The 24623-nt window shown below is 40.9% G+C and overlaps 1 protein-coding gene across 3 annotated transcripts in view; it reads right to left on the bottom strand.

Moving 5' to 3' along the window:
- Positions 1–24623, bottom strand: part of LOC105382669 — a 35307-nt gene that overhangs the window by 6507 nt on the left and 4177 nt on the right. Inside the window, exons 3-13 of one of the 3 annotated variants that reach the window (XM_048630976.1) lie at positions 24072–24306; positions 22861–23019; positions 21927–22072; positions 21305–21430; positions 17972–18160; positions 17516–17614; positions 16871–17047; positions 16214–16467; positions 15467–15630; positions 5968–15161; positions 292–5931 (exon numbers count right to left, since the gene is read on the bottom strand). In XM_048630976.1, the coding sequence (XP_048486933.1) occupies positions 292–5931; positions 5968–15161; positions 15467–15630; positions 16214–16467; positions 16871–17047; positions 17516–17614; positions 17972–18160; positions 21305–21430; positions 21927–22072; positions 22861–23019; positions 24072–24306 (16383 nt within the window). Of the gene's footprint in view, positions 1–291; positions 15162–15466; positions 15631–16213; positions 16468–16870; positions 17048–17515; positions 17615–17971; positions 18161–21100; positions 21218–21304; positions 21431–21926; positions 22073–22860; positions 23020–24071; positions 24307–24623 lie in introns of those variants that run through there. The other 2 variants (XM_048630975.1, XM_048630977.1) reach the window with 2 other exon arrangements.

The following is a 24623-nucleotide window of genomic DNA, read 5'->3' as shown; positions in this document are numbered from 1 at the left end:
TGTACTGTGACTTCATTTATGTACAAAGCGTGTTCGCTGGACACAAACTTTGGTATGGTATCAAGTTTGTGTTCAGCTTGTAAAAGCGAAATATAGAACCATCAGTCAACTGTTAAAACTGATGATTCCGTTATCAAAACACTCAGAATGACTTGCACCAACCTTATGTCACTCTGTCAGTCTATTTCCTCCAGTTACTCATAACTGACAGAGCAATTAATTACCATCTTCACGTTGAGCCACATAATATTGGTGCAAGTCAACCTCAAAACAATGTAAAGCTATACTCACAAGGACAGTCCGGTCGGCCGCGTCGCCTCGTGTCGTCACCGGCTCTTCATACGTGTAGTCGGGAGGGTCGGACGTCGCCAGGTTCCATGGCTCTGACGTCTCCGGGCTGGAACCTCTCTCTGGCTTGACCTCTGTAGCTGAGTCAGTGTTCCATGGGGAGCTCGTGGCCCGAGTGTCGACTAGCTCAGGCGGAGTTGGGGCAGAGGCTGAGGAGGCAGTACTGTCGGGAGGTTGAACTGTTGTCGCTATATTGAAGGTCTGCAGGTTGTGCAGTGCAGTTGTCGGTAAACGAACGTGTCTGACTCCCGGCCTAGCCAACAAGCCAGGCTTTAAACCCGCCGGGCCGATCAACCGCTGGAGAAGCAACGCATTAGCGGCGCCCGCTTCACCCGTCGCGCCTCCGACGGTTAGCAGTTTAGGTCCCCGATTGGTCACGATTGCTATCTGCTGACCTCCTTTCACCATTGACACAGGGAGTATGTAGTTGGCCGGCATCAGCACAGCCGTGGTTGGCTTGCCGGTGGCGCTTCGGGCCACGGTAATGGTCTGTCCATCCGCCACGATGACGTTTCTCGGAGCCTGCGGCCGCGGCGTGGGCGGCGCCACTGGTGGGGTCTCCTGCTCAAAGGTCAGTTTTCTGACGATTTTCCTCGGACTCTCTTGAGGGGAGAGGGCGTCGATGCTGCAGCTCTCGTTGCAATCTCCTTGTGAGGTACCGCAGCTGCTATCCTCAGATCCCATGGTCCTGCAGCCGTCATCAATGGGGCTGTGGTCTCGCGTGCACCCTGGTCTTCTTCCTCCGCTCCTCTTCCGCTTCGAAGAACCGGACCCAGAGATTGGTGGGTTGGATCGCCGGCGCGGCGCCGGCTTGTCCTTATCGGGCGAGTTTTCCACTTGCTCTTTATACTCGGCGAGGATGTACAGAATCCTTTGCGTGGTTTGCTCGTCTTCAAGCGGCTTCTGCGTAGACGTTTTCGGTGTGATGTGATTGAGTTTGAGAGCGCTCGGTGTATGCGAGGATGAGGGTTTCGACGGCCGAGATTTGCAACTCTTTGAGCCGATCTTGGCCGCTTTTGGCTGATGTGTTGTTTCAGCTGGCGTCGGCGTTTCAGACACAGATGTTGGCACATGGGAAGATGAGGGCGAATCGGCTATTCCCGAGGAGTCCGGTGACCTGACGTAAGAGGAAGTGGCAGAGGTGGTCGCTGTAGACTTCCTGCTCACGTACGCGACATTCATATTGGTGGTGGTCATTGTGTTGCCGATGGAGTATAGTACTTGTTGTGTAGTGGGCTGCTCTGAAGACGAGGTGCTGGTTGGAGTGGGCACTGATACGCCACTGTCGGTGGTATCCGTGGATGGTGTATGCAGTTTCGTATAAGTACTACTAGAGCTTCCATTCGGCGGTACACTGCTCCGTTCCTTCACTTGTTCTAGAACCATGTCGAATTCCCTCAACTGCTCGAGCGTTGAAGAGCTTAGCTGTGATTCGGATGTAGCTGGACTTTCTTGTGGCACCTTCACAGGCCTCGTTTGCGTTTGAGTGGGAAGTCGAATTGTTTGTTGGCCGAGAGGTGGCGCTGCGGTCAGAACTAGCTGCTGGTATACGGGTTGGTTCGCTCCTCCTATAACGTTTCTTTGTATCTGGAAGAAGGAAGGCCGCACGACTCTCGCGCCGGGCATTTGGGGCGTTTTACTCAGCATTGGCAGTTTTATGCGCATTTGGGTCAGCACAGGCTGAGGTTGAGGCGTCGGCGGGTTCTCATTGGATACATTAATGTGGGCATTATCTTCTGAACCTTCTGTGCTTGTTTGTGTTTGCGGGACAATCTTTATAATCGACGGTTCCATCTCATTAGGCTGTTGTTTTTGGCCGTTTTCGTCGACAAGTTCTGTGCTAGGAACAGTTATGAGATTGATCGTTTGTCCTCCTCCGATATTGACCGGAATTTGCCGAGTGTAAATAACCCCTCCGTGCATAGTCTGAATATTCATTGGTGCGATAGTCTGTTTGATCTGTTGGACTAAATTCGACTGAGTTTGTGAAGTAGGAGTGGTCGTTTTCCTTAGCAGAAGTGGTGGACTGTTGATCTGATTGATATGTTCTAGGTTTATCGAGGCAGTCTGTTGTTCGGAGCCTTCACTGTTAAGTACTTGATTAAGATGTGTGTTGTTCATATCAGTCTGTTTTTCAGCTCCTTCTTGAAACACGGGTTTTCCAAATGCTTGATTGAACTTGGGCAAACTTGTAGACTTTTCTGCGGACCCAGCGCCTGGTTTGGTTGATGAGTTTTGAATGAACTTAGCGTAGTTTTCTTCGTAGACAGATCGGGACTTTATTTCGCTGGCCGATTCTTTTCCAGTTAGAGAATTTGCTGCATTCTGTGTTGGACTCAGGTCTTGTTGATCAGCTGGTTTGTTAGGAGTAGCAGGTTGCTGGACGTTGGGCGTCTCGATTGGCTGCAGCCGTAGCACCATGCTCCTCTGATGTGGCGCGTTCAAATGTATAGACTTGCCATCAGCTGATTTGCAGACAAACTGCACCATTTTCTGCTCATTACCTCCTTGCACGTTGGCGAGGTTCGTCAATAAGTTGACCCTCTTCAGTAGCTGTCCTGCATTGCCACCTTTTTGGTTCCCAGTGTTGACAATGTGCAGCAGTTGATTGCCGCCCTGTTGCAGGCCAGCATCGACCAATGACAGGCCACTGAAGGAGTTTCCTTGGCCAGCTGGATTTCCGTTCGCATTAGCACTAGCAGCTTTGTTCTGCACAATGTGTAGCACTTGTGTTGCGTTGCTGTTTATGACGGATGGCTGCGAGTTGTCTACAAGCGTGATTTGGTTGCCACTGGCATTCTTGCCTTGAACAATGTGCAACACTTGAGGTCCAACATTAGTGTTTTGCGTCTGCTGTCCCTCAACGCCCGATGTCTGGTTCAGCGGAGGAGGCAATATGGAAGCTAGCGCTTGCTGTAACGCCATCGCATTGATCGAAGTTTTAGAGTAATTATTAGTGGATGTCTGCGTTGTACTAACAGGGATTTGCCTTATTACCTTTTGTGATAACAGATTGACAAGTTGATGTGCTCTCGTCGTAGGAACAGTGGTTTCTGGTGTCATGTCGATTCCGGCCGCGCTCATGGCATGAGCGATTTGATCTGTCTTCTCAGGAGCACCATTCTCTTGCTTCGGAACGTGCATATACTCTTCCGGTTCTTGTTCATTTTGCGGTGTCGTCGTGAACAAGTCTGGTGTCATTTGGTTCGATAGATTGATGGCATCGTTGACATCGTTGGCATTGGAATCATAAGAATACTCCATGGATTGATTAGTTTCAGACATTGAATTCTCATACGTTATCTCGGTCTTTTCCTGTTCATCTTTAATTTCCTCCGACTTCGGTATGACTAGGTCTTCAGGGTTCATGTTTTCGGTTTTCATTTGGTCGATCATGGCCATTTGCTGTTCGTGTGGCGTCATTTCTTGGACTGGAGGGAGGCTGAGATCTGCTGTTGTGAGTTCAGTGTATTCTGCTTTGATGTTTGACTGGTTGTCGCTTTGTGGGCTATTTTCAGAGCATTGGGAGGGGCTAGCGTCGGAGACCTGGGTGACGCGGGGGTCGCAGGTGACGGGGTTCTGTGCGGCCGCGCTCACCGGCAGCTGTCCCACTTGCACCACCTGGACTATCGGCACGAAAGGAGGCGGCTCCATGAACTCAGTGCCGTAAAGCCCGGGCACGTTCTGAAGAATCCTGCGGACTTCCTCTTTGTCAGTTGGCACGTCTTTCGTTTTCTTGGTAGTGTCAAGTTCGTATTGAATGTTTTCAAAGTATGTGCGCACTTTTTCCTTCAGCTTTATGTAGGTCATGTAGCGCTTTAGCTGATCAACTTTGTCTTTTTGGAAGGCGCTTAGCGTATTAGTTTTACTATCCTCGGACGGTAACGGCTGAGTGTGTTTTACGTCCGACAGAGTCGCAGCCGAAATATTTGAAATATCATCTACCTCTTTCAAATTTTGAATGACTCTGTCGGACCTCTCACCAAAACCCATATGGAAATTGGTTTCGGTCTCCTCAACAGACGGATATTGGCTATCTAGGCAATCTGTTGCGATCTCTTCTACTAAAGACTGGTCTAATGGGTTGTTTGGGGGTTTTACTTCCTCGTCAGTAAACAACTTGACGTCTGTTTCACTGTCATCATCCTCATTTGCTATAGAAGGCACCGGGCCAACTATAGGCCAATTTTTTATACAACTATCTACGTCTACCCATTCTTTATGAAAAGGTCGGGCGAAGGAAAACTCCACCGAATCTATGTATTCGATAAGCCTGTGATATTCTTTACCGTAGGAAGATTCATCTACGCCCCTTCTTACCTTACTACAATCAATATTTTTGCCTTTGCGATATTTTTTGTTTTCCGGTACCCTTATTTCTTTCATGTCTCTTTTACGCTTTAAACTTTTGATTTTATACGTTTGCTTAGGTTTTTTAATCTCCAGCTTTTCCAAATTGTATTTTGAGCTGTTATTTTCCATATCAGATTCATTCGATGATTCACTGTTGTCGTTATTACTTTCTTCGATAAGAAACGAAGGGGGAGATTTTACATTTTCTATGTGTACGCTAACTTCCACTTCCATAGGCGTCATAGTATTAGGTGTGTTACTCTCGACAACATTGGGACTGTCGGCAGAATCAGGGACCACGATTTTATCTTCTTCTTTTTCACTAATAATTTGAATAATTTCATAATAATCTGCGGAAGTCTCATTATTGCTATAATTTATGTGAATAGATTCCGTTTCCGATGAATTATCTACGAGAGGGCACAGCACGAAGCAAGTGCCAACTTCTAATTCTTCTTCTTTTAGTCTGATTTCTTCCGGTATTGTTTCTACGGTTATCAAATCACCAACATCTTTAGTGAAGATGACATTATCATTAGGGATCTCGGGATTTTTCAGTGTAGCAGTATCTATGGTTTCGAGTTTATTTTCAATGTTTTCAGGTAAACAATAGGTTTCTGTTTCCACAACTACAGCTAATTTAACTTCATCAGCACTGCCAGTATTATCACTTTCATCCAAATTTACCGTATTTTGCACTTTTTTGTCATCGCTTCCAACGTTTTCATCGTCATCACCAGATGATTCAGGATCTCGAGATATTCCACTTTTATTTATTAGAATATCATCAATTCCAACTTTATCCTCATCATTGTCGTAAGATTTTACATCTCTCACAATATTAGTATTTATTTCTTCTGTTTCATGACTTACTTTGTTAGTTATATCTATTTCTATGGATTCAGTACTATCCGGAATTTCATTTTCTTCTTCCCGAATCTTTGTTAGAAGATGTTTACTATCTTTATCAGTATTTTCACTGGCATTCGATTGAGATATTTGTCGTTCAGTCGGTATACTTTCACTTTCACTCGATTTGTTTTCATGAACAAAATGCCCTTCTATGTTTTCCGTTTCATCGCATGTAGATTTATTTTCAGCTATAAGTTCTTCCTCTATTTTGGTACATTCTTTCATATTGTTTTCTTCTTTGTTTTCATCCACAGCATCGAAATAGCGTTCTTCAATATCAATTGCGTCATAAAACTCTCCAGTTGAACCAGAATTTTCCCTAGCATTCATATCTTTTTCAGAAACAGATAGATCACTACTTTCATTAACACCATCTGTTTTTATTTTGTCTTGGCACTCTGCATAATACGCTTTAGAAGATACGTGTGTATCATTGACAGGCTCATTTGCATTTATTTCATTAAGTAACTTAATAATTGGATCACCATCGATACATTTATCTTTTACAGCATCAGTAATATCAGTTTCTATTTCTACCGAATTTGTACATAAGTCTATGTTGTTTGTTAATTCTTGAGACGATTGACAGGGATCTTCAATTGAAAATTGTGTAACGGTACTGGTTATTTCAGATGACGTAATATCTTTGGTGATTTGTGCATTTTCTATTTTTGATTCTCCATCTTCGGAAATAATTTGATTTTCCTGTACTATGAGCTCATTTCCACTAGAAGACTCAGAGTGGTCGTGTACAATTTTAACATCAATACCGTTCTCAGCATCATCAACATCATGTGACAATATCGATGGCTCTTCAGCTTCTATCGTCAATTCCTTAATAACTTTCTCAAAATTAGGTGTTGACCTTGAAATAATAGCAAAATTATCCAAGCCCAACATCGGGCAAACTTCTTTAGTAATATCACACGTGACTTCCAAGATTTTCATGTCATCAACTTGAATGTTCTCAGTAATATCTTCATCAGCACTATCGATTGCTGGCGATATAAGACTTAGAGGATCTGTGTATAACAAGGTAAATTCAGGTTTAGATGTTTGTATGCTGTGCATAGTGCTGTCCAGGGCCAACTTAGATAGTTTTGGTACCACACATATTTGGTCGCATAGATCTCTCTTCCTTTTAAGGTCACGTGGTAAAATTAATATTTCCTCTTTTTCAAGAGATTTTACTTCCGTTTCGGATGAACTACCTAAAGGTTTCAAATAATCAAGTATATTACTATTCTCAAAAAACTTCAAGACTATTGAGACAAGGCTCAAATTTTCCTTGAAAGAGTTTTGTTTTACATTAATTTGTCGCTCACATATTTCACTCATATGAATTGGTCTCTTAGTGGCAAACCACTCCGCTTCGCACTTTAGTTCTTTTTTCTGATCTAAGTTACGCAAATTTGCAATAACTTCAAATACTTCTATAACCGGTGAAGTTCTACCATCGTATTCTTCGAGATTAGACTCTGAATCTGAAGATAGTAAGCTTAATTCGACATCTGGTTCAGTCAATATACTTGGATAATCAAATATGGATGGTGATGCACTTCTACAACTTTCTTTCGTTGGAGTTGGAGATTGCAAGTCAATGGTTATTTCATTATCGGACACATCAGGTATTTCTGGTATTAAATGATCACAATTGATTAGTTTCACAGCACACTTCTTGACCATTTTGCACTTTTCAACAAGATCATCACATTTTAAAAGTTGGATAAAGCATTTTTTACAAAGTTCATCAGCCATCGTTTTAGTATTAGTTATCTCTTCGACATCTAAGTCAATCACTGGAGTAGCGTTCGTCATTTGTAAGTCATTTGTTGCTACTGGACTGGACTGTACTGTACATATTTCGTCCAAATCTACTGTTGGTATGTTATCTGAGTCTAGAGTAGGTTCGTCGTCTAAATCAACCGTTGGTATGTTTTCTAAGTTGAAGGTTGGTGTATCATCCAATACTCCTAAATCATTAAGTAGTAAGTTTTTAAGTTCACATATTTTTTGTTCAGGCACAATGGCTTTAGGTATTTCTGGTATTTTCAAATCAATTCCGGTAGGTAATGGTATATTTTCTGATTTTGTGGAACCACTTTCATCGCAAGAAGAATCGTCTAATTCTATAACATCCGGAGCTGCCACACTTGTGTCAGGTTTAACAAAATTTTCAAGTTGTTTCATCAAAATTTCGTCAATTTTAGTCAATTCACGAATATCTTTATTAGTTGGTACTGATGCGCTCGGACTATCTGGCTTCGGAAGTGTAATCTCATCTTTCATTTCAGTTAAATATGTCTGTTCATTGGATTGATAATCAACTTCATGATCACTTTCAGATAATTCTATAAATTCTTCTACAAGGTCGTCTACTTTATTTAATTTGGGAACGTCTGCGATAGTATCATCAGATTCGCTAGGAATAACCTTTTTCGGAGGTGAGATCCTTTCTTTAGGTTCAGTTTGATTTTTCTTTTCATTGCATTGAAGATCAAATTCATGGTCACTTTCAGGTGTTTCTATTAATTCTTCTAAAACTTTGTCTACTTTACTCAATTCGAGAACTTCTTTAATATTACGTTCACACTCGCTAGGAATATCTTGCTTCAGAGGTGTGATCTCATGTTTAGCTTCATTTTGATTTTTATTTTCATTGCATTGAAGATCAAATGCATGATCACTTTCAGATATTACTAGAAGATCTTCTAAAACTTCGTCCACTTTATTCAATTTGGGAGCATCATTGATAGTATGTTCGGACACGCTGGGAATAAACTGTTTAGGAGGTGAGAGCTCTTTATTAGCTTCAGATAGATTTTTCTTCTCATTGCATTGAAAACTAAGTTCATGATCACTCTCACATATTTCAATCGAATCTTCTACAACTTCGTCAGTTTTAATAATTTCGGAATCATCTTTGAAAGTATGTTCAGATTCGCTATGAATAACCTGCTTTACAGGTGTGATCTTATCTTTAACTTCAGTTACATTTTTCATCACATCAAATTCATGATCACTTACAGATATTTCATGCACATCTTCTAAAACTTCGTCTATTTTACTCAATTTAGGAAAATCTTTGGTAGATTGTACCGATTCTCTTGGAATATCCGGCTTCGGAAGTGTGATCTCTGTCACTTCAATTTTCTTTTTGTTTTCATTGCATTGATGACCTAATTCGTGTTTAGTTGCAGATATGTCTACTAATTCTTGATCAATATTATCTTCCTCATCGATCGTTTCATATTTTTGGAAGAAACTATCAGAATGTTTAGTTAGCTTTATATAACACTTTTGATTGAATTTACTCTGGTGGCTGTCAATATTGTCTAAGACCAAATTTGTAACTTTGTACACTCCAAATTCTGTAGTAAATTTATTTAATTTTGGTTCCTCAAAGTCATCATCGCTAATTAAATCGATAGTATCTACAATCTTCATAGTTGCCTGCTCATTTTCATTTATTTCTTCAGCATCTATTACTTGCAGAAGATCGCCTTTGTTAGGCGTATGTTTTACGTTTAGTTTATATCTTTTGCACTCTGTCCAGTTGCTAGTTACTATTTCTTTTATTTGCGGATCTGACAAAAGACTGTCAAAATTTAAGTCTAAGGTGCCAAAAACAGTAACTTTAAAAGATTTTCCATTTGGTAACTTAATTCTGACAAATTTTCTTGCTGGCTGACCGTCCTTTGCGGGGATGCTTTTAACTTGTTCAATTTGGATTTTAGCTCTCATTTTGTCGAACTCTTCAAATGAACACAAATTAATTTCAGGTTTCGATTTGGATACAATATTATCGGCACTAGTTGTGTCCGTAACATCGGCATTTTTAGTCAAATGAGTGTTATCTTTTTTGCTGCTATCGACAATTGGCACCAATGCGTCTTCTTTTGCTACATCTGCAAGATTCATGGTAATAGCAATTTCTTTTTTGTTGACCGTTTCTGATGTTTGTTTTTTGTTACAGTCAAGGTTACTCACAACACTAACGACTTCTACGTTTTTAGCGGTGGTAAGTTCTGATGCTGAGTTCATTAAAGACACATCTTCAACTTCTGCAATGTTATCTTCCATAACATGTTTTTCAGGAACATGATCGTTTTGTAAACTACTTGTCTCTAAAACAGAAACACCGTTCTCATAAGCCAGTGCTTTATCAGCAACAATTTGGTCAAGTCTTGGTTGAATAGTCTTTTCTAGTTCAGAATCCATATTATGTTTGGCTTTATCTTTTAATATCAAATCTGTTTTATATGTAGGTAATTTAAGTATAGGTTCCCTTGGCAGTGCCTTGAAATCAATGGCAGGTAGATCATTCTCAATTTCATTATATTCATCGTCATTAAGAGTTAGATTTTTCAGAACAGATGTGTCTTTTTTAACAACATCTTTTTCTTCAATGTTTTTGTTTTTTATCGTATGTGTTTGTTTCTCGACATCATTCAAATTGGAAGACACTTCTTTTACAGTGATCGGGTTGACTTGTTCAACAAGTTTTTCAGGAACATGAATTGAATTGTTTTTATTTTGTATTACGAGATCACTTGTAGAGGAAAATTTATCAAATTTATCGGACATCATTTCAGAATTCAATTCAGTCTTTTTATTGACTTGTTCAATCATGTCCTTCATGTATTCTTCAATGTTTTCGAGTGTTTCTTCGATATCTTCAGAGGAAAGCATATCATTTATATTTAAATTGGTTATTGGGTTCGTATTTTCAGTATTCTTGTCAATAGGTTCCACTATTTTACATATTTTAGATCCTAGTAATTCAGATTCGATGTCAAACAGAGGAACGACTTCAGTATTGTTAAGACATTTTTTATTTTCAACGTTTGTTTTTAATGTATCCACTGGAGTAGATACAACTTCAACCTTTTTAACTAATATCCTTTTAGAAACCCGTGTCGGCGTCGGAGTTCTTTCAATTTTAGTCCGAATTCTTTTCTTTGCACATTTATCAGTAGTATTTGGTTCTTTTGTTTCTAGCCATTTAGATTTTGGGATTACTGTTTCTTTCGCTAATTTATCTGTAAGCTTATTAGAAGATCTGAGGAGTATCCGTCTCGTTTTTACATCTGTGCTTTGGTTTTCTTTTGAATTGTCCAACTGAGATTTTTCTAAGGTTTGTTGATGATTGTTTGATGTACTTTTAGCATTGGCCATCGGTTTAGTGGTATTAATTTCAATATTATGTTCCCGAATTATTACTGTAGTTTTATTTTCTTTTGGTAGTGGATCCACAGATTCTGGTGTTGGATTAACGGCGTTAGGTAGTTTTTCTGTTTTACTTTCCTTCATTATGCCTGTGGTAGTCAAATTGTTTGTAGTTAATTCATTATTAATATCACATGACTTTTGGTCTGGAATTGCATTTTGGTCATTAGGTTTGATCAAGAATGAATCTACGTCAAACTCTGCGCATTTTATTTTCTCTTCTGCAGTTATTGTCCTTTGCGCTGGTATAATTAATTCATTATGTACCGAAATATTTGCGGGTTGATTAGCAGCAGTTACAATGTTGTTATTATCAACACTCGTATTCGTAAATTGAGTTATATTATTCACAACAGTATTATTCTCAGTAGTCTTGTCAACAAAGTAGTGATTGTGATTTTGGTTCGTACTCATTTGGATAGGATAATTGTTTGATGCATCGTTAATAGTAGTAGCAGCATTTCCAACTATAACGTGACTAATCGTAGGCGTTGGCTGATATAACGCTAAATTTGGCGTATGTATCAAATAAGGATTTTGATCAATGCTGTGAATGTTAGGTGCATATATTTGCGGGTCTTGAAATTGTAGTACGGATTGGATCGGAATAGCATTCGGACTTAACAGAACAACATTTTGAACAGGAAGGGATGTTATCATTATGTTTTGCGTCGTTGTGCTATTCACCGTACTATTTAATATGCTATTAGTGATGTTGCACTGTGAGATTGGCTGTTGCGTTGTTGTTGTTGTTGCAAATTTATCAACAGCACTTTCAGTTTTCTTTTCTGTGCTAAGTTCGTCCAAATCTTTTGATGCATCTTGCTTTAACAATTGATGATCGTCATGAGGACGCTTTACCCGCATTCCAAGGTATTTATTCTGAGATTGATATTTCAGCGGCATTGTATACGCCGCTTTTGGGTAAGCGCTTTTCTTAGGATTATGAACCACTGGTGAACTTTCAACTTTTTTTGGTGGACCATTGTTTATAGAAGTAGGCGGACTTGTCATCAGCCTGGGCGGACTTTGCAGAGATTTCTGAATAGTGGCAGATATTATGTCGCCCTGGAATGCCAGACATTTTTCAACTGTCTCTTGTCTGTGTCTGTGTATAGCAGTTTTGCGTGTATCTTCATCAGATGAAAGTTCGTCGATTTCTCGCAATAAATCCATATCAATTAAATCATTAAGTAAAGCGTATTCTTCTTCAGTGCCTTGATTGTGCGGTTGCGATGGCATTTCATTTTGGGCTTCAAATTGGCCTAAAATGGTTGGAGATGTAGGTTGGCTTAATATCCCAGGTTGAGGAGAGTTTACCGAGGGAGTATTTTTATCTCCATCAGGCAATCTTGAAACATCTGGTATACTTTTACTCTTTGAGGTTTTAGGTTGTCTTTTCCGAGGCTGATTCTTGATCAGAACAGATCCAGGTGGCCGTTTAGTCAGATCATCTTTAAGTTCGGGTTTCTTATCCGGTGTAGTCATTGTAAGAGTGGAAGCAACTGACTGTGTGCTAGAAGGCTTTATTATGACCTTGGGGTCCTCTACGACTTTTTGCACTTCAGGTTTAACTTTATGAATCCTATGCTGTCTTAGAATACTTTTGGTTTCTTGCTCACTTTTCATTGTCATGTCGAGAGCATTGTGCCCACGACTGGGCGTTTTCTGTGCAAGTAACGCGCTCATAACATTCTGTAAGTCCTGTTGTAGTTTGTCTGGTTTTAGATCTTTCCCTTTCTTCTTCGGTGGTCGTGGCTTGGAAGGCTTTTTAGCCACAGGTGTTTGATCTGTTTTATTTAGTTGAGGTATATTTGGACTAGCATTAAAATCTTGAATCACAGTATGCTGGCTGGGCGTCGCGTTAGATATTGTTGTCAATTTGTTATGTACAGTATATGGTACATTATGATCTAGGGTACTGGCATGTACTGGAAGCTGATTATTCTGAATGACAGAAGAAGAAGCTATCTGGTTAATACTGACAGGCTTTGCTGTTCTTGAATACTGAGTATTATGCTCAATCTTGCTGGTCAAAAATTGATCACTCGCATGACTGTAAGAAATGTTAGCATTCAATTTATTCCTTTGTTGCATAAGATTTTGAAATTCATTTTGGTCAGATTTTGACATAGGTAAAGATAAACTTCCATCAGCTGAACCAGTGGGCTCTTTATGTAGCACATGATCGTTACTTTGAACATTCTCGTTAAATATTGGCTTTATATTTTGCTTTTCTGGCGAAGTCAGTATCCCTGATAGTACCGGGTTGGCGGCGACTGATGTTTTATTTGCTACCGGTGTTTTCGATTTTGCTAAAATATTCGGTTTCAACAAACTTTTTAAATGTCTGTCGACTTTTACTGATTTGCTACTATTAGATTGTTGCGCTTGCAACATTCTAAATTCTCTTATATGCCTTTCTAATTCGTTTGAAATAGCCTCCTGTTCAGTCAAAGGTTTTGGAGGTGCGACTTCAACATTTTGTTTCAATTTAATATCGGTTTGCTTATTTTTATGCATATAAATACGACGTGCGAACGTGTTGGGTGCATTTTCCACTTTCTTTTGTGGTATTAACATTTTGGCACATTGAGGTGGGGTTAAAGATATGGTTTTTCCAGTATGATCAGACTTGTTGATAGTCACGATAGGTGCAGACGAACTAATAACATGCGTGCTTCCAGTTTCTTTCGACGTTCTTTTAACCGTTAGCTCTGGTTTATTTCCCATTTTTGATATACCTTGCAATTCAGTCAAAAAGTCCTTCATTCCCTGAATTTGTTGCATGCCCGGCGGCGGTACTTGCTCCTGTACAGGATTAGTTTGGGGTGGCTGCGTTATCATGTTCCCAGTTTTCGCAGGACGATAGATTTGGTCGCTTAGAATTTTTATTCCTTTGCATCCTGATTCCGCACTGCTGTAGGTTTTAGTAGAGGTCTTTATTAACACATCAGTTGGTTCTACCTTCTTGGTTAGTTTTTGCCCAGTCATAACTTGTAATTGCGGATAGTTTTTCAAGAATTCCATGTGCGAAACTTTTTTGGCTGGTACAGTTTCCCGTTTAGTGTTATTTATAATTTTAGCTATAGCGTCTTTACTTATTTGACTGCTTACTTCGTGTTTTACGGTGGATGTTGTGCTCGCAATAGTAGGACTCTGACAAGGTGAGTCTGTCCTGACAGGACTATTGTCTTGGCTCTTATTTTTTCTAAAACCTAACAGCTTTGTTATACGTTGTCTAACATCATCACAAACCGGACTTCCGTGCTGGACATATGCGTCGTCGAGGAGAGGTTTAATATTTAAATTATCTACTTTAGTTTCTTTCGGCGGCAGTGGTGTTTGAGCAGTATTATGACTGCTTAAATTGTTTGTAGGGGTTTTGATTGTTACAGGTCCGGTAGCGTAGATTAATTCATTGTTGTTTGTCACGGTGGCGGGCTTTATGCTGATTTCAGGTGACAGTATAGTTTTAGGAGGCGATTTCAGTTTCATGTCGTCTATAGAGAACAGACCATCAAATAGCACATCAGTTTCGACAGCACCCTCCACAGACACCATACTAGAGAAGGAAGACTTCCCATGGCTATCGTGATCACTGTCCATACTTTTCTTTTTCTTTGGCATCTTTTGTTTCCTCTTCTCAGTATCTTTAGTCTTTTGCTCTATAACAGGGTTTTGAGTTGACGTGCAAACCTTCAACCCGATTAGGTTTGCCAAAGAACCAGGCGCTGGCTTCGGTTGGTCAACAGGATTCGACTCTTCTGGCACTTTGGGTTTCTTCTTGCGTTCCTTCTTCTCCTTTTTTGGTTTCTCTTTGCTCGTGTCCTCTTTTCTTCTGTCTTTACTGTGGCTGGCGTATTGTCCGTCGGATTTGCTTTTGCTCTTATGTTTGTGTGATCGCTCTTTGCTTCTGGGCCGCTCTTTGCTGCCGTGTCTTTCTTTGCTGCCATGTCTTTCCTTGCTGCCATGTCTTTCCTTGCTGCCATGTCTTTCCTTGCTGCCATGTCGTTCCTTGCTGCCATGTCTTTCCTTGCTGCCATGTCTCTCCTTGCTGCCGTGTCTTTCCTTGCTGTTAGCCCTTTCTTTGCTGCTCTGTCTTTCCTTTTTGGGTTTGTCCTTCTTTTGATCTGAGTGCAAGCTGAGCGGGTCAGTGTCGTCTTCAGACGAGTGCGAGACGTGTTTCTTCCTGTGCTTGCGTCGTTGCGCCTTGTCTTCTTCAGAGCATGCGCTAGACGTCCGCGCCTCGTCCGAAAGCGCGTCCGCCCATATCTCCTCGGGTTCAGGCTCTGGTAGCTCGACTAAATGCTCGTAGCCTGCGTTGGGATAACTGGTTTGTTACTAACAACTTCGGGGAATGTTTTTTGGTATTTGCGATTGCGATGTTTTTTTTTTGTAATATTAAGTACTCCAATGTAACTCATATTTTGTGACCGAGCTATAATTGGCTAACTACTTTACTTTCTTTTTTTTGTAACTGAAGATTCAAAGCAAAGGGATTGATTGATTTATAAAAAATAAACATAGTCTAACATCCATACCATCCTCATACACATCACCACACACACTTCCATCTCCCAAAGACTTCCACTCCCCCAAATCCTTCCACAACAACACTCACCCTTCTCGATGCCGTAGTAGATATCATCTTCATGCTCATCCTCCTCGGGTAAATGCTGGAACTTGGCCAGGTCCAGGTTGAGGTACTTGAGCTCCTTGGTGAGGGCCCGGGTGCCGCCGCCCGTGCGTTCCATGTATACGCGGCAATTCTCTAGGAGTTTCTCCCTGTGGGGATAGGTTTTGATTGACTAATGGTGGTGGCAGTTCTCTAGGAGTTTCTCCCTGTGGGGATAGGTTTTGATTGACTAATGCTGGTGAATTATCGGTATACTGATAGTCTGCAAAGATGCCGACCACCGATAGGAGATAGTACCCAAAGAAAAATGAGAAGTCTGGAAAGGGGTTATTATGTAATACTTTTCTCAATTCTACAGCATTTTATTGAATGCTTCACTGGTTAATAGATGACCTGCAGTCATCTGCATATCGTCGAGGAATCGTCATTTAGCAACTTTAAAACGGCGGGCGTTACGGTTTACGACCTATTACATGGTTAAAAATGATACAGCTAAAAATTTATAGCTAACTTGCTTATTTCAATGATAAGGCCGTTTATTGTACTCTATCCCAATTCCCAATACTGTAAGCTTCTTTTGTACTAGCCAACTTTAATTTACGATCTCAGGAGTGGCGGCGCCTCACTTCGGCCCTTTGATCCCCAGTGGAGATTGGCCATTAGTATTTTAGTAAGTAAGTAACTTTAAGTTAGTATTCAACAAACATACATCCTATCTTCATCATACTTTACCTGTCCATATCCCACGAAAGCGTCTTCACTCGGGGTCCGCTCAACAACACAGCTAAATCCTGGCACAACTCTGGACTCAGCCCGAGGGTCTCTCCCTCGGTCAATATAGCCGTTGACAGCACATTGGCCTGCTGCAGATGTGGCTGCTTCAGGTTGAGGGTCTCCGAAGTCTTCACCAGGTTGGTCTGTGACCGGCTGTCGTTAGCCCAGCTGCCGAATTCGGACTGTGGGCCGGTGGATTCTTGGATCTCTTGCTGTTGGATGGAATACAAATGTTATAATTATTACAGCTAATAAGATTAACGAGTGTTTAGATACATGGATAGATTATTTGTAGTCAAGTTTTTGTAGGTAAGTATATATAATATATAGGATTGGATAGATGATGGAAGGAGGTACAGGTTTTAAATCTAAGCGAAGCCCATTTACGGAATGCCGACCAATATTCAAACGATTTCTGACTCTTTTATCGAAGCTTCAAGTCAGTTATGGGTCGGTGAAAATACGATGAATCAGCTTATCGATGCGCTCGCACACATCGCATGGTCTAGTCACGTCTTGTTTGACCTGTCTTACACCACACACCCCATACTAGGTAGGTATGCATCAGAACGTCTATTCTATCACTGTCAGCCCTTAGGGTGTGGCCCCACTGACCTGCTGCACATGCATGGGTGGCGCGCGCCTCAGCCGCTCGTACATGGCGGGCGCGGGGTGCACGCTGAAGGCGGTGAGCGCGCACTCGAGCTGCACGCGCGTGCTGCGCGCCAGCACGTGTCCGAGCTGCACGAACCACATGGAGAGCGTCTGCTCGAGGGCGCGGGCTTCGTTGCACTGTGGGGAGGTTGGGTGTTAGGAATAAATAGGTATTAATACACCCACGAGCCACGAGCGATGAAAACGTTCCAGGGCTGGTGGAACTTCATTGCTTTTCTAAGCCCCAGTTTCACCATACTCTGTTAGATCATAACAAGCGATTGGGTAGCTGTAGAATTTAACATAAAGATGACGTATAATTGATGTTATTACAATTAACAGGGGTGTTAATGATCTAACAGACTATAGCGGTGGTAACAACTAGGCATAAGATTATTAATTCTAACCTGCCTGCCTAAGTGTAGAGATTATGGAAATATGCCTCGAACCTTAGAGAAGGACAATGTGTTTAATATGCACTGTGTCTGGATATTGGACTTATTGGTTTCAGAACCTAATCAATACAATAAAATCTTTCCCCTTTACAATATTGTTAATTAAGTTAAGTATTTGGGACATTCCCGAGGGAATAATCCAACAGCTCACCTTCTCCTTGTTGAGCTTGAGCCGCTCCAGCTCGTTCATGCCGGCGGTGATGGCGCGCACGTACAGCTCGCACACAAACGGCTTCATCTCCTCGCCACACTGTAAGGAGTAAACAACTTTATTGTATGGGCTGTTGAGGTTTTATTTCATTGTGATTTTCTCTTAAGAGCAGGTAGCTCAGTCGCGTAAGCGCCCGCTACTCATGCCAGAAATGCGGAGACGGCAGACGAATTTAAGTATAATAATATATACCAGAGCGATGGTATACATTGTAAGTACAGTGAGTTTTTACCGAATGGTGACCGCTACGCCGAAGGTCCCGGATTCGATTCCCAGCCGGGGCAGCGAGGGTACAGTACCTGCGCCTCGGTGGCGATGGCCAGCGTGTGCAGGTGGCTGGGCGCGGCGGCGGCGGCGGGGTCCAGTACATCACTAGCTACAGCTGCAGGGCAGTACCTGCGCCTCGGTGGCGATGGCCAGCGTGTGCAGGTGGCTCGGGGCGAGGGCGGGCGCGGCGAGCGCGGCGGCGGCGGCGGGCAGGCGCGCGGGCGGCAGCAGGCGCACCAGCGCGCGCGTGGTCCAGTACAGCGCCAGCCGGACCATGCCCGAGCAGGACGGGATCACCATGCAGCGGGCTACGAACACCTGGAAAGGAAATAAAAATATTATTTTCAATAGTGTTAAAGCAACTGGATTCTACATAAGTAGTTTGACTGAGTCCCGGAAGAAGTGATGTTAGAGAGAGTGTGGTATAACTCAGTATACACGGGTGGAGAAGAAACAAAACATAATTACAAAGTCATGTATCGATCATATTTTTGTTAGAAATGTCAATAACAATACTGTTCGCACCTGTGTAATCAATAATGCCCTAGCCGACCATTATATAACAGGTTTCACAATCGTAGATAATATGCCCAAGACCCCATGTAACAATTATAAATTTATAACCAAGCTAGACAGCTCTAAAATTGAAACCGAATTAACAAAAGTAGATTGGAATATTCCTCTAATGTATGAAAACCCAAATGATATTGTGAACTATATTATAAAAAAATTTGATGAAGTTTATGAAAACAGTAAAATCTCTGTAAAAATAAAATTAGGTAAAAGATATGAAGCTCCCTGGCTAAGTGACAGAATCACCTATATGTGTAAGAAAAGGGATGAACTCTTATCAATATGGAAAAAAGATGAAACTAATCTTAGCAATAGAATTTTGTATAATTTATATAGAAATAAAACTAACAAACATATTAATAATGTAAAAAATAATTATTATAAAAAAGAAATATGTAAAAACTTTAATAACAGCAAAAAAATGTGGCAAATTATCAACAAACTTAGTGGTAAAATTACTGATTCTATAGATGACTTATTAATTAAAACTTTTAAAAATAATATCCCAATTTTGGTTGAAGACTTTGCTTGTGAATTTCGTAATAACGTTAAAAAAATCTGTACATATTGTGACATACCGTTACTGGATTCTAAAACGTATAACAACAGCCCAGACTTGTCAATGAGAATTAAAATGGCCAGTAATGACGTCATATATTCTATAATTACACATATGAACGACAAGAAAAGCCCAGGCTTTGATGGTATTAGGGTTAAAGATATAAAATCCATAAAATCAAATATAACACCAGTCATCACTCACCTCATAAATACTTGCATCAAAACGTCACTATTTCCAGATTCACAAAAGTTAGGTATAATTCGCCCCATATATAAAAAAGGCATTCGTTCAGACGTTAATAACTATAGACCTATAACTATATTGCCATGTATTGACAAGATAATCGAAAGATATCTTGGCAATGAAATAAACAAATTTCTTATTCATAATAGTCAAATCAATAAAAACCAATATGGCTTTCAGAAAAAACGGAGTACAACACAGCTGTTATCAAAGTTCACTAATGAGGTCAGCGAGTGCATGAACAATCGCGAGCATGTACTCGCTGTCTTCATTGACTTTAGTAAAGCTTTTGACACAATTAACTACGAAACATTATTTTTAAAGCTTCAACAAAATGGTATACAGGGTCCACTATTAAATTTATTTAAAAATTATCACACAAATAGGTTTACAACTGTAAAAATAGCTGGTGAATATAGCACAAGATATCCTACTGAGATGGGAGCCGCGCAGGGGTCCATAACTGGTCCCTTGGAGTACATTTTGTATGTAAACGACATGTGCAATATATTCTCTGAAGGTTCAGTGTATCAATTCGCGGACGACACATGCCTGTTGGTTGCTAACAAAGATGTAATAAAAGCGCAAGAACAAATGCAACATAACTATAATATACTATGTAAATGGGCACACGACGTTGGCTTAGTTATTAATTCACAGAAAACTAAACTATTACACATACATTCTCCGTACTTAAAATCACCATACACCCCCCTTATAAAGTCTCACACTCACCAATGTTTTCATGTAAACCATATAAATTGCATCTGTGATTCCTTAGAACTGACTAGACAACACATGTACTTAGGGTTGATAATCGACGAACACCTCAACTGGAGACCACATATTGATCATGTATGCAACAAGCTTAGAGCCTTTTTATCTAAAATATGTATACTTAAATATAAGATTCCGTTTAACGTACTTAGATTAATGTACTTATCATTAGCAGAATCCATTATAAGTTACGGCATAAGCAGTTATGGTCGAACCTATAAAACCTATTTAGACAACATATATAGACTTCAAATTAGAATATTGAAACATATAGTTCCCAAATCAGCCAGAAAGAATCACATAAAAATCGAAAGCGACTTATTTAATTACTGTAAAATTTTAAATGTATTTAATTTGTTTAAGATGTCTATTATCTGTGAAGGATGTGATAAGATGGATTCACTGGTGAGACGGGAGCGACCAAAGCAGTTGCGTTATTTGTCATACTTGTCTACATACAAATTACCAAGGTATATGAATGTATACGGTTCTAGAACATGGGAATACCTACTACCAATGATATTAAATGAACTACCTACTGATACACTTGAAAGTCTACTAATAAACAGGAATAAATGTAAAACTATAATGAAACAGTACTTTCTCTCAAATTGTAATTGTAATACCTAATTAGCTATTAGTACCTAACATTTATCAACATTAATTTTATATAGTCAACCATTATTAGTGTTTAATGCACAACTTCTGACTGCACTTGCCACACATAAACCCTGCGTGGTTTAAGCGGCAGGTTTTTGTTGTAAACTTTTATGTACCTATTTGTTTTTGGAAAATAAACGAAATAAATAAATAAATAGAAAGGACTGATATTTTGCAACATAAAAACATTCTGACTTATTTATATGATCGGTAATATAGCCACCGTCGAACGTAAGTACTGACTACTATACTAAAATGAATATACCCAGAATATAACAGTCAATCACGCACTTCAACAAGTAAGTAAGTTGAACTGGTAGTAGGCCGATTTTGTATGCCAAAGCATATGAGACTAGTAGGCTGACGTGTATGCCAAAGAATTGAAGACCGGTGAGGTAAACGGATTCTTGAATAAATGGACCATGAACTGATATAACACTGACCTGTGCAATGAGTATGGCGACCTCCTTGGCGTTCTTCCACAGCTTCTTCTCCTTGAGCGAGGTCTCTCAACCAATCAAACATGACAATGTGACTTCTAGCTGTTGCCCGCGACCTGCGCTTCGCCATCCCGGGGGAATTTCGCCAAGTAGGTTTCAAATAGGTTCATTCTTGAGTTATAAATAATGTAAGTAATAAAAACGGACCTGTGCAATGAGTATGGCAACCTCCTTGGCGTTCTTCCAGAGCTTCTTCTCCTTGGGCGAGGTCTCGAGGCGCGTGCGCAGCCGCTCCACCAGCTGGTAGCCGCTGCGGAGCGGCGCTTGCTTCGCCTGAGGAAGTAACATACGTAGTCAATAGATATATATAATATTATGTACTATAAACATGTTTCATTATGCTTAAGTGTTTGGCGTATAAAATATGCTACGAGCTACACGAACACGTATATCTCTATTAGTAGAAATAATAGATCTTGACCAATGTGCATCATGGAAGTGCGGATTTAGTAGTGGCTGGAATGTGTCAAAACCGCGACCCTATTCGACAGCGCTTTGCCGCTCGGCTGCTAGTTGTCTATTGTAACCAGCAGGACATGAAAATCCGTAGAACAAAAGTTATTGAGAATTAACCCCTGAACCCCCTTCCAGCTTACTCCACCACTTCTGTAAGACCCTGTATACAAATATAAATCACAGCACATGCTGAGCTGGTCCCTTTTTGACGCTCTGGACAGCCACCTGTGGTGTTATTGTTTGTTTTGTAGTGTTTCATTCACTGTTTTTGCTGTCTGTGTGTCAAATAAGTGTTTTTTTTAATCCAACTCACCAGATCAATGCACACGGAGGTCTTCCCAGCCTTGTGCAGCAGAACAAACTCCATGTCGGTGAGCAGCTCCCAGATGTCCGTCGTGAACCCCGCGTCGGCTGTGAGGGCTTCACCGAATGGACTGACGGACTGACGGTTGGCGGAAGCTGCGGAGAGATGGGTGTGGGGTTAGTATAACACTATTCTCGAATAGAACCTTTGTGCCTAGATATACTCAAAGGTTCTATTGCACTTGGATGAGTGTCACAAACAACGCGCCGCCACCTAATTAACGAGAGGAACATTGCTGAGAGGAGCCAATAAACAGCTATACTACCTAGCTACCTACTCCTACTGGTAACAAGACAACCATATCAATATCGGTGTGTATTCCATACACCAAATGCAGCGAGGATATCAAACTTTTTCGGTAGCTTACCGGTACTAGGTGCGTCACAGACGGGCGGGCAGGCGGCGCGCACGCGGCCCATCACCTCGGAGGCGAGCCGCAGCGCCAGGTCTTTACCTTATATTTTTAACCTTTATATCGGTGCATTCCCCCATGCTTACGAGTCATCGATTTAACGGTTTTTTTTATACTTCCGAAGAAGACATGAAAACGCATGTAGAACCTATGCGCTAAGAGTTCTGTGATGCCTATAGCGCAATCGCATAAAAATCGCTGCGATCAGCCTCGCGTTTTGTTACGTGAATCAGGGTTTAGGCAACTTAAAGAACCTTATATTTTTGACTGGAGGCCACCAAATGGCAAGCGCTCCCGGGGACGCCCTGTCCAAACATGGCGCCGAAGCGTCGAAAACGAGCTGCGAGCCGCTGGACTAAGCTGGAGTGAGGCCAAAAGTACAGCCGAAGATAGGCGGAAGTGGCGGACGTTAGTGGAGACCCTCTCTGCACGTCTGGGGTGCCATAGGACTGCAACATATTTTTAACTCACCAGTGCTGGGCGCGTCGCTGGCGGGCGGGCAGGCGGCGCGCACGCGGCCCATCACCTCGGAGGCGAGCCGCAGCGCCAGGTCCGTGCACTTGGACGACGCGAGCTGCCGCAGCCGCGCCACTAAAACCACCCCGCGCTCCTGACGCAGCCATTCTAGAACTGAGAGGGGGTGGGGTTAGGGATGGTTGGCTAGATATGAGTATTGAAGTGTTTCATTAGTATTTCTATTTCTACTTCCGGATGATATAAAAAGGTTAAATGGAAACATTTTTTTCAATAAATTAAGTATTTATCTACTAAAAATTTGTCCTTACAACCACAATGAATTTCTGAATTTTAAATGAAATTGTTATTTTTATTAAATTAATGTCAATGATAATAATTCTATGAAATTGATTATAGTATACAATTGATTGATTATATTTTATTGTGTTGTTACTCTATGACATCTCATTTTACTGAATTTTAAATGAAATTGTTATCGTTATGTTTATTAAATTGATGTCATTGATAATAATTGTATGAAATTGATTATAATATACGATTGATTGATTATATTGTGTGTGATGAATTTATAGAAATTGTTATAAATTTTATTGTGTTATTGTGTTGTTATGACATCTCATTTTACTGTATTGTTTTTAAAATTCTAATTCGTATTAAATTATTGATTGTGAAAAATTTGTACTACACCCTAAGGGTAAAATAACATTGTACTTTAAATGCATAAACCAATGTTAACATCTTATGCGACATGTTGTTTATGGTATTAAATAAATGAAATGAAATGAAAAGTATGTCACATACTTTTGAGCGAAATTCTTGATTAAGTATGGTTGTCTAAAGATTGTGTGGTGCACAAAAGGATTCATAGTCACCCCATGTGAAAATCGTTAACCCCAATTCTATCAACTGCATCTGTATAAATCCAGCACATTCTGGGCAGGTAGCAACTGGCTACTGATTTGACTTGCAAAATATCTAGCTACAATGCATTCAGTCACATTGCTAAGAAGTATTAAGAATTTATGTGAAATGAATACTGGACTCAAGAGTCTTAGACAGTTGGCGGGTGGTAGCTGGATGAAGAAAGCAAAAACGGGGCTCACATACAGGCCACAAACAGTGTTGTTTCACTCTTTGGGAGAGGTTCACATCCACCAGTTAACCATTACAATGTGATAACCCACTCACACTCATATCACACTCACCCTCAACATCGCTAGGCGCGGCGCCCTGCGGGTCCAACAGCGCCCTCAGCACAGGGTGCCCCCACGGGTCCGGCGACTGCTGCCGGAGCCACTCGGCGCGCGCCACAAGAGCCGTCTCCCAGGGCAGGGAGATGCCGCGAGCGCGCGCCGCCGCCGCCGCGTCCGTGAGGAAGCCATGGATGGCTCGGTCGAGGGTGCTTCGGTGCTCAGCGCTGGCTGGCTGCTGCCATTCCGTCTGCGAATAATAATTATTTATCTTTATTTCCACACCAGGTTCAATAGAAATATGTAAGTAGTGTTAGAAGGAATTATTCACAACAGCTTTGTGGCCGCACTCTTATCTCGAGGAATAACACAGAATAGAAGAAAGTTGTCTATGACATGTCTTGTCTATGGACTGAGCGTTTTCCGACGTTTACCGGCATCTTGTTCTCAAGCATAAATTGCGCATGGCTTCATGATTTTAATTTAAGCGAATCCTAGAAAAATAAGCATAGTAAGTAAATATTTTAACGTTTAAAAGTAGGTACATCACAACTTACAAAGGTTGTT

This window comes from Plutella xylostella, chromosome 27 (genome assembly GCF_932276165.1).
Source record: "Plutella xylostella chromosome 27, ilPluXylo3.1, whole genome shotgun sequence".
Lineage (NCBI taxonomy): Eukaryota > Metazoa > Arthropoda > Insecta > Lepidoptera > Plutellidae > Plutella > Plutella xylostella.
Note: the sequence above shows the minus strand (reverse complement) of the source record. Positions and strands in the feature narration are given on the sequence as shown.